Below are 11,260 nucleotides of genomic sequence, written 5' to 3'. Positions count from 1 at the left end.
GCATTCACGTGTCTGTCACCAGTCCAATAAATTACACCTGAAAAACACAGGAACCTCCAGTGTTGATGGGAGAGAGTGAGCCAGAATGATGCACAGATGGGGCTTTTTCAGTCACCAAATTAACAAAAAAGCTCACTCAGAGTTACATCACACATCAGTAATCACCTGCAAAGTTACTGCACTGTAGTGTCTCTTAACAATCTCTGGGTGAGTCAGTCAGTTAGCCTGGAAGGACTGGAGCAGAGCAGTACCTGCTGCTACGCTTTACAAGTCCCCTTAAGCAGAGAGAGGATGCTGCAGCCTCTGTGCTGTACAGTGTACACTACCCCCCCCCCCCCCCCCCTCCCCGCGCACCCCCGCAGCATTCCACAGCCACCGAAGGGAGACACACGCCTGCATTCCAGACACCACCGCCGACCTGGAGAGGGAGAGAGAGAGAGAGAGCGGGGGGGGGAGAGAGAGAGTTATAAAGAGTTAGGCATCCTAAGCACTCTGAGGAGTTGGGCCATGCCATGAGAATCCCTCACATTTCTGTGAAAACTGCCCACATGACCAGAGGCCACATATTCTGAGGAACAAAGAATGCAGACCCTTCAGTCCAGACTACTGAGAGGCTTATCTACATACCATATTATCAGATTTACCCACATACCGTTAATAATACTCATGACACAGGGAATAATGTCACATAAATCCTCTTTGCATTGAGGACAAAGTTGTAGCCATTTACGTTATTGAAATGTACTACAACTAAGGGCGAGAACTATATATGAGCTCAACCACTCCCGCACATATTATCCATATTTAGGCTTATCATGATTCTAGCTCTATATTCTGAGCCCCTAATCAGATTTGGAGCCAGAAATGGGTTGAGCTGCAGATATGTGCATACATTGTGGTGAATTATTTGGGTTCAGGGTTCTTTAACTGGAATCTCTCTCATCCCAGTCTTTCTTTGTGGCTGCAGAGGTATTCTAGAATCTAATTTCCCCTCCCCTGCTGTTATGATGGAATGTTGTAAAGCATTCTTTTGGGGAAAAAAATAATAACGTGAAATATCTCTGATTTGCATTTTGGAGATAATGCTATTCGGTTTGAGGGCTCCTGGCAAGGCAGTACGTATGTGTGTGTGTGTGGGGAGGGTTAGGGTTAGGGGGGGGGGGGGCTTTCCTAAAACAGACACAAAAACAACGGTTAGAGACAGACTCTGCTGGGGGCTTGTTTAGCTAGCTTAATGAGCTCTCATTAGCATTGCAGCAAAGGCTAGATAATACAGCAGGACCTCCACTGATCCACCAGCATCTGCCACTAAGAGGCTGCAGCTGAGGCTACACTAGGACGAGGCTACTTCAATACACTTTCAGTGTAAACTAGGCTACACACACACACGCGCGCTAAACTTGCTTACACAATTGGCTACATTTCCAGTGCACACCACTACGAACAGGGCACCCTGACCTCTATGCCCTGTACTCTGACTCGCTGAGTCTACAGTAGGGCTACACAAACACGGTACTAGGTTACAGCAGTTACACACGTGACTACAGCAACATACGCTAACACACTAGGGACAACTTCATGCTACCCTTCCTGGTTAGAGTCCAAGTCGGGCAGCAGTACCACGTGGATCACCAGGCCTGATGGAAGTTTCCACTCCTGCAGAGTGTGTGTGTGTGTGTGTGTGTGTGTATATATATATATATGCGTGTGTGTGTGCATGCATGTCTCTCCCTGGCCCACTCTAATGTCCTCCTGCTGTTTTTAATCTCTCTACTAGTGCAGATGATGAACACCACACCACCATCAAAAATACTCCTCCCTTCCTCCCCCCTCGGCCACGATATCACCATTTCAAGTACAGCAGCTTTAAATGTAGTGTATATTCAGAGCTGCATCCACGTTGCAAGGGCAGTAGCGCGCACACACACACACACACACACACACACACACACACACACACACACACACACACACACACACACACACACACACACACACACACACACACACACACACACACACACACACACACACACACACACACACACACACACACACACACCTCACTGAGGTTCACAGAGGCCAGTTGTCAGTCATCACCCCGGTCGCACAACCATTAGACAAGGCAGGCTCTGTCAACCATTAAGAACAACAAGGATCCTGTTAACAGAGATGAGTCCCAGCCTGCCTCGCTCTCCCTCCTCCGTCACCTGGTAGGAAGAGAGGGTCAAACCACAACATGGATGACCTTCCACCTATATATCCCAGGGCAAACCAGACATTCAGGTTAGTCCACTACAGTCCCTTCATCCTGAGCCCACTGCTCTGAGAGGAAGCATACAATTATCATTACAGGTCACTCTTGATACTCTGTATGCAATGGCTTGGGACTGACAGGCATCTATCCAGACAGATCAAGTCAATAGAATGGACTGCAATGCACCTGGAGTTTGTACCCACTTGGTCAAATAGTATTGTATTGTTTTATTGTTCTATTTAGTAAATTTGTTATTACTATTTTGTTAATATTTTGCTATTTTTTATATTTCTTGTCAATATTTGCCATTGTTTTTTCTGTCCCATGCACCAACCTCACCAAGTAAATTTCTTGTATGTGCAAATATACTTGGCCAAATAGAAGAATTCTGATTCTGATTCTTTGACTGTAGTTCTCTGATTCTAATACAAGGAGCCCTGTGGCCTCTCCACCAACACCTGGTCTATACTGATATCCCACAATTCACTGATGAGGTTCCACTTGATTTGGTCCACTCATTTTTATCTCTTATCTCTTTCCTACATGTGGTGGATTGGCAGCTATAATTCTATGATTAATCACTTAAAACCGGAAGGAAATCACCAGTACAAGAGTGTGTATAATACTCTCTCTCACACACACACACACAAATCTAGACAGAAACGGAAGTAATCAAGTAGCTTACTCCGGTTAGTAAAGTCACACCTCTGACCACATCTGCTCATCCCCAAGACTCCCAATCACCCACAACGCACCACATTTAGGCTAGGCCCCGTCCTTTATCTGTTGAACACGGCTCACCCATTTTTACTAATTACCAGGAATAATTACACTGTATTGGCAAGCAGAAAAGAAATCACTTCACGCTAACGGTCTTTCTGTTCTGTTCTAACGGTCTACTTCGAATAATGAGCCTGCTTGTCTGCGGTGCCAGACAAATGTCTATCAAAAACATTATTCTTCAGTGTTGGATTGCAACTAGCAGCGGGACAAAGAATGCTGCTGTGTCTGAATAACAAGACCCCCTTCAACGAGGAGACTTCTGAGGGGATAAACGTTACGTAATTCAGATTAATTACCGAGCATACCCGGCGGCGGCTGGCAGTTGACAACAAGGCCTCGCCCGGGCGGTGGTTCATCTGTTAGAAAATGGTAAGCAAATTAAAGTCTGACGATTATTCACCAATTTTAAAGCATCTTTTTCCTCTTCCTTTATTGTACTCCCACCGTGGAGAACAGGCCAGTGAAAACCCTATTAGGTTTATGCAAATGAGGCCACGCCGAGGGGCCAGAATGTGGCAGATTGATTACTCTGGGGACTGGAGACGGAGTGTGCGCACGTGCCCTCCCTGTGTGTGTGGGGCAGAGAGAGAGAGAGAGTGTGTGTGTGTGTGGAGAAGGGGAGGGAGTGTGTGTGTGTGTCTCTGGAGAAGGGGAGGGAGAGTGTAAGTGTGAGTTTGTGGAGAAGGGGAGGGAGAGTGTGAGTGTGTGTGTGTGTGTGTGTGTGTGTGTGTGTGTGTTGTACACAGATGCCATTATAAAAGGTTTATTCAGAGTGTTCCTAGTGGCCTTTTCAGGGAGGCAGGCATTAATAAAACATTAGCATTGAGTGAGGGGGCCTCCCGCCCCCCTCCCTCCCCGACCCCAACGTTTACAGCAGCTGTCTGGGGAGGCCCACTGAGGCTGTCCCAATGACCTCTGACCCCGTCCAGGTGTGCCCCATCACACAGAGACACAGCGATCAGGGCTGCCTTGGAAAGCTTCAGTTGGACTTGTTAAAAGAGCCTCTGTGACTGTGATGTTTGTGAGAAGGGAGGGGGGGGGAGAGGAGTGGAGGAGAGGGGGGGAGAGGAGTGGAGGAGAGACAACCATTGCTAGGCCAACTGGTTCAGTAGCTAAACTAACCCAAGGAGACCTTGTTGTACTTGGTGCAAAGATCTCCTGTTACATGCAGTCCGCCCGTAGTCCCACCCCACCCCCCTCCAAACATGTCATCCAAACACCAAGTTCCCTTCAGCAATGGGTAACTAACCAAGACAAGGCTAAGTAGGCAAAGCAGAAAGAACAAGTAACAAAAGGAAAACTCTGAAAGTAAAACCCCGACGGATAAGTGATTGACAGTGATTAGCTTTTTGCTGTCTGAACTAAGACAAACCATAATACTTGTGTTTACTTTTCCAAATATCTTTCCATCTACGGTGGATTCTAGCCTGAAATGTCTGCGGTCGGACACATCTGGAAGGAACAGGGCGAAGAACGAGGTGTCGACAACCAGGCTACAAGAGCTGACAATTACACAGCTACGCCAAACTGCCAAGACAACAGAAATTCCCTCCACCGCAAGAGCAGCATTAAACAAATCATTTTCTAATGGAGCCCCAAACAAACCACACCTTCATTCCTCCCAAATTAGCACGAGGACGGCTGACTTTTTAAAAGGGAGCCCTGCCAGCAGCGCTGCAACTGACTCCAGTGTCTGTAGTATAAGTGGAAAACAGAGTGGTTTTCTAACCACGTAAAAAAAAAAACACACAACAGTGAATACTAAAGCAGCTGACTGCAGTGGTTTTAGACTTGACATAAACATGGGGGCCCAGGACACACATCACAGATTCATATACACATGAAGTCTCTATTATTTGTCCCTCTTGACCCTGGTTGTAAGTTGACAGCCTCTGGACCAACAGATATTTTTAGTTGCCTACTCTTGGCCGCCAAACAGTGCAAAATATAGCCTCTCCCTTTCTTTCTCTCTCTCTCTCTCTCTCTCCTTCTGTGTTTCTCTCTCTCCTCTCTCTCACGTCCAACATATCCAAGACAGAGACCAGCGTCTTACTACAGTTTAGGGATTAGCGGTGGCGTCAGATGGGTAGCGCTGGGCTCCCTGCTAAATGAGCAGGCTTTTGGAAACCAGAGCTTTTTTCCATCGTTGCTGTAATTAAAACATAAAGGGAGTCCATTTGTCAGCGCTAGCTACAGTAACTCTGAGCTTATTAGGCTTTGCTGCTATGCTCTGTCTCAGTCAGCCAGCCAGCTAACCAGCCAGCCTGTCTGTCTCTGTCTCCACCCCAGTCCCAGCCAGCTGTTTACTGTAGAGAGAGGGCAAACAGCAGCCCTACTCCACTCTGCTCTGCTCTCTCTGCTGTAAGCTCCAGACAACATCACAGGAGGCAGTTTTAATTACAAGGAAGCACTTTTAATTTCCCTGCTGCCATCTTCCTGAAAGAGAGGCTCTCTTGCATGTTCTCGATCTTGTCAAATACATTCACCTTGGTTTGACTAGCAGGTAACAGATGGGCCCCAGTCAGAGTGCACACAGAGAATTTGGTGTCTTTGGAGAATAACTAGAGGTTCTTAGTGCACTTGGGACGTATTGCACATTGAACTCTAAATACAACATAGTGAAAACCCTACAAGGACAGATGGCTCTTTATCAATGCACAGTGAATCTATTCATTAAGTCGTCGACACTGAGCCCTCCTTTGTTTACTTTTAGGACAATATTTAGGCTCAACAAACTTTTATTTTCATAAAGGGGGCAACAACTGTCACATATGTTGCAAATCATGTTATTCAACACTGCAAATCATGTTATTCATTCCAACCCTGACATTACAACAGCACATTGCCAAACCCAGAGGACAGAACAGAACAGGCCTTGAATTATGAACACAACACCAGCTCTATCACTGGTCTGATGTCAAAACAGTCTGGGCGATATCAGCCTCTCCCTCCAATCCCCCTATCCGCTTTCCCTGTCTGCAACTTTATCATGGAGAAAAGAATGCATCAACTCTTATCTCCTGGAATATGACATTAACCTGTGAAAACAACCACCTGTTGTTTCCTGAGGGATTGATCCCAGAGGCCTACTGTAGCAGGATGTTCCATATATACGGTGCAGTGACTCCCCAGGGCCTACACCGCAGGGTGCTACCCTGCAAGCACAGACCTGAGATCCCTCTCTTGCCTCTCTTCCCTTCCTCCTGAGTGATTGAGGGCTGGAGTGCCGGCTCTCTCTCTCGGTCTGTAATTACTGGGCCAACATTCCTCAGACTCCGTAAATGAGGACCTCTCCATGTTTATCCAACACCCAACAGCCTCCATTAGCTAATGTGTAACTGTAACCACTGGCAACCATGACAACAGTGGGTTTAAAGCAGCCTCCTGCATGGTTTGGTCTGGTCTTGGGTTCACTGACATGGTACTGGCTGGCAGGACGGCTGACTACTATACTATTCTCCTACTCGACTGAAGAAGAAAAAAAGAAACCAAAAAAAAAAGTCTGTAGCTCTAATAGTCTTGGATATCAAATATCTAATATCCTGGTACGATAGCTAAACCCCTTGACACAACCTCTCCTTCCCGCCTACGCACTGTCCCCTTGATCTATGAGGCTCTGGAGGGGACTCGCATACGTTTCTCATTCCGTTTTCCATCCATTTCTTTTCCATTGCTGCTTATGGATGGGAAAACCATGGCTTTGTTTGGCTGTGAATAATACCTTTATATGACTTTGGGGGACAAACTTAAAAAAAAAAAAAAAAAAAACTCAATTTAAAAGTCTATCTGTCTTTTGACGGTGATGTTCTCTTATTTCATGTAATGACCCTGTTCTTGTATCCCCCAATTAATTGAATTGACGAATACATTAACCCATTGAAAAATAGAACAGACATGATTGATAGGTTTTGGAGTGTTGGTGGAAGCGATACTCACCAATTAGCCCAACATCCACTTCCTCTTCCTGTGTCCTAGGCTGACAGGTACTTCCAGGTACTGACGAAGGCGGTGGGGATCAGTGAGTAGGGTACACTGGTAACACTGTCCCACGTGTCTGTCGACGGGTCGTAGCAGTCCAGCGTCTTACACCTCTGGGCCCCGAAGTAGCCCCCCACCACGTACAGGCGGTTCCCTGACGCCACCGCGTGGCAGCTGATCCTCTTGGCCGTCACGTCCCCGAACTTGGACCACTGGAACGTCTCACTGTTGAAGCGGTAGGCCGAGCTGGCCGAGAACTCTGTGTCGCCGCCGATCACTACCACGTGGTTGCCGACTACCGCCGCGGCCGTGTAGCGCCAGAGCTGGGGGCACGAGGCCGGCACGGTCCACCGGTTCTGGACCGGGTCGAAACACTGGACCTTGGGGAACTTGTCTCGGTTGACGCTGGTGCCCCCGAACGCAAACAGTTTGTTCTTGGCCCCCACCACCGCGGCGTTGCTCACCCCCTCCCTGAGAGGAGCCACCAGGGTCCATTTGTTGGTCTGAGGGTCGTACTGCTCCACCTGTTTGAGCGATACTGACGGGGAGGCGGGGAAGGAGCCCGCGAGGGAGGTGTGGCCACCCACTACGTACAGGATGTGGTCGAGTTCCGCCGTCCCGTGTCCGAACCTGGCGACCAGCATGTGCGCTGCTTTGGACCACTCGTCATGTAGCGTGTCATACACCCACACGTCCTTGGACGCCCCGTTCTCGGAGCCCCTCCCCCCGGTCACGTACACCTTGCAGCCAATGGCGCAGGCACTGCATTCTTTGCGGGGGCTGGGGATGTCCGTCTTGGGGGTGATCTCTTTGGTCTTGTTGTCGATCATGTACACCTTGTCACACATGAAGGTCTGGCCTCCCAGGAGAAGCAGAGCCTGGCTGACCTTACGCGGCCGGGCGCAGAAGCCTGTGACGATGCCGTCATTCTGGAGGATCCTCATCTTACAGCGCACTGCGTCTTCCACGATCTCCCGGCCCACCTTTAGGAATTTAATTAATTAATTAAATTAATTAGTTCAGTAGGAAACTTTTTTTTGTACTTCACAGACAGGCATAAGAGTACAGTCAATACAAACGACTCAAATGACAAATGCTTAATAGACATACAGTGAAAATGGAATAAAAGTAAATACCTTGTGGCCCATGACCAGCTCCTCGGAGGCTACATTCTTCAACAGGTAGGTCTCTGGGAGCAGGGCCAGACGCACGCAGCGCAGCAGCTCCGGCAGGTCGCCATGCCTCCTCTCCATGTCCGCTTTCACCCAATCAATGACAGCCTCATACACCAAACTCTCATCCTCCACCTCCAGCTCCTCGCTGAAGATCAGCTCCTGAACCTGCCCAAACATAAAGGTCACAAATCACGTTACACGTTGTCCATGTACCTTCATTTTATGGTCACTGTAGCACTTTGAGATTACAAATAAAATATATTCAGTATGTTTTTTATGTCAATGCCGTTCTCTTGACAATTTCCCCTTGGCGATTGACAAAGTTTGTATCTTATCTATATTGTTACCTTATCCTTGGGCAGACTGAGGAAGTCCTCCGTGCGGTGAAGGGCGGCGAAGTTGGCCAGGCACATCCTCCAGGAGAGCTCGTAGAGCCGCTGGCACTGGTGGGCATCTGACAGCAGCATCATGCCCAGGCAGTTGGACGGGTGCAGGTTCTTCTCCAGGAACTCCGCCGACGCGTCCCTGATGTCATGGAACTGTAACATGTCCCCCGCCTCGAGGAGCGACTCAGCGTTCTCCTCGTTGATGATGACCCGGGCCGAGTAGGCGTAGTCCAGTAACAGCTCCAGCACCTCGGGGTGCAGCGAGTCGTGGAAGTTGACCTCCGCGTCCCGGCTCTCTCTCAGGCCTCCGCTGAACATGGCCTCGAAGTAGCGGCTACAGGAGGCCAGCACGGCGCGGTGGCAGGGGAAGGCACGGTTCCCGGCCCGCAGGACCACATCAGTGAAGACCCTCCGCTTACGGAGCAGGTTGAGCTGAGTCAGCAGGCTGTCGGCATGGGAGGTCTTGTGGAACAAGTGGATGTTCATGGAACCGGAGCTGGACCGGGACTTGCGGTTCTCGTGGTTGCTCACAGACATCTTGGACCTGGATGAATAAGACAAGGAACAGAAAATTATAATGTCACTGTTTGTTTATTAACTTTCCAGGCCTTACGTGTAGCCATGTGATTCTAGGATTAGATAACAACTAAAACATGTCACACCTCCTTTAACAGGCTTAACATTCACCATGCCAGGATAAAGCAAACACTAAAACACATTACACTCCCATTCCGAATGTACATAAAGTTTGTGTTCAAACAAAATAAAAGCCTTTGACAAAAAGCCATAAGGCCATAAACTGCATCTCATATCAGCATGCTGGGTGAAACGGGAAATGAACTCTGGACTCGAGAGATGAAAGGAGACCTGATAACCACTATCAGAGACGCCCTACACACAAAGCAGAGCTTATGTGCGTGTTCATTCTCTCAGGCAAGAGAATCATTCATCAAAGTCACCCCGTCAAATCGAATCAGTTATTTACCAACACAAATAGTTAGAAACTGTTAATCATCCTCATAATATACCCATGTTATGATTAATGATAACTAAACGAGGCACCTAAGTGTGCACATCCCGTCTCCTTCCTGCATTTATCAGCAGGCCAAGCTGAATCACTAGCCTGCCTCAAGACTGTTTCCTCTCTGGCTGACTCACAAAACAGAGCCAAAGGCAAAGCTTTCAAGTCCCTGTGTAAAATCTGACACTTATAAGAACACTACCTTCAGGACATAAATGATGTAAGAATTGTGCAATGAAAACATGGTGACATTTTAATCATGCTACAATAATGTTTGGTAAGTAGCCAATTGCATTGTCACTTTGAGCACTGCTTCCAAGTGTGAAATTTAATCAAGTGGTAAGTATGACAGTTAAGTGGAATAAATAAAACATTCATTATGAAATTCCAGTATGGCCTACAGGTAATATGTATGTGATAATGTGCTTATCAATAAAATGTTGGCTATTCAAAATTAGGGAGAAAAGCTGAAGCATTTATTTTGCTGAACCAAACTTCCAGACCGGAAAATATACCAGCGTGAAATCCAATTCGTTTTGTGTAGTAAATGTAAACCGTGTACAGCATGCGCTCAGCTTTCCTCCGAACATAGATCCATTTGGCCAACATACCCGGTTACTATTGCAATCTCCGAGAGGATCAACGGATCGGATGTTATAAACTGCAACTAGTTACATTAAGGAAGTAGCCTATGAGTCTGTCAAACAAGCATGCACCTCGGTGATCGATAATCCTTACCTAGATCGTCTTCGACCGCTGGAGCGAAGCAGAAATCCGATAAAGGCACCGATGGACAACAAACTTCTTCAGTTTGCTGTTGTTAGTTTACAATGTCGACGAAATTGCTTTCCAAGCCACGAAGTTCAAAGTATGTTTTATTCCTAGTGAACTGAAATACTGGCAACCCATTTGTTTCATCCGCTTTGATGTTGAATACACAATAAAAGCAAATGTTTGCGAAGTGTTCGGGGTTGTCAGTTTGTCCTCACAGTAGCCTACACCGTCGTAAATTGAGCCAACAGCAATGAACACAAGTTACTGCTCTAGTATGCTCCTCCTCCCCTCATGGTTATGCATAGTCGCGTCCAATCATAGAAGAACTTGTTCCCCATCTCAAGAAGAAAGTATTAGTATGATTACCATTCCTATACATTTTGTACATCTATACAAATATCAATTATATTATATTAACACACTTAAACCGATTATGTATTTTTTTTATTATCCTAATGCGTTGGTGGCCTATATGATTTACTGTAGCCTACAGACTTAAACAACTTACATGACTCACTGTATAGTTAAACAGTTTTAGAGAACATTAGAGGCAGGACAAAGTCCTCATGTGAACCATGGCGGGAGGATTTAGTCATCAGGAATGAAGATTAGGCACCAATTTCTCAAGTAGGTATTATAGTTCCAATTAGCATATATAGGCCTATGTGTTCCAACACTAAGTATATTTGTTGCTGCTGCTGTCAAAATTTGCTTATGGAACCCTACTAAATGTTGGTAAATGGAAACTAATATGAACAAGATGAGACTAATTGATCTGACTATATTACTTTATGAAACAATTTTGTCAATTAAAGTATATCCCTACACCCCCCCCCCCCCCCCCCCCCCTCAAAAAATAACACAGGCATAATGAATCATAAGACCA

At 46.8% G+C, this 11,260-nt stretch overlaps 1 protein-coding gene across 2 annotated transcripts; it reads right to left on the bottom strand.

The window, feature by feature from the left end:
* Positions 1-355: 355 nt before the first annotated feature.
* On the bottom strand, positions 356-10,584 carry enc3 (ectodermal-neural cortex 3). Of its 2 annotated transcripts, XR_014554237.1 has the most exons (6): positions 10,339-10,584; positions 8,541-9,123; positions 8,155-8,358; positions 6,977-8,001; positions 3,337-3,396; positions 356-418 (listed from the first exon to the last, which is right to left on the bottom strand). XR_014554237.1 is itself a non-coding variant. In XM_083670991.1 (5 exons), exons 2-4 carry the CDS (start codon positions 9,114-9,116, stop codon positions 7,012-7,014), a joined length of 1,770 nt encoding a protein of 589 aa, XP_083527117.1. In that variant the 5' UTR covers positions 9,117-9,123; positions 10,339-10,584; the 3' UTR covers positions 364-418; positions 6,977-7,011. The 2 variants fall into 2 exon arrangements, 1 of the variants encoding a protein (XP_083527117.1); XM_083670991.1 differs by lacking the exon at positions 3,337-3,396 and having other exon boundaries at positions 364-418.
* Between the last annotated feature and the right edge of the window lie 676 nt (positions 10,585-11,260).

Source organism: Argentina silus, assembly GCF_951799395.1.
Source record: "Argentina silus genome assembly, chromosome: 6".
Classification (NCBI taxonomy): Eukaryota; Metazoa; Chordata; class Actinopteri; order Argentiniformes; family Argentinidae; genus Argentina; species Argentina silus.
This window is presented reverse-complemented; position numbering and strand designations above follow the sequence as displayed.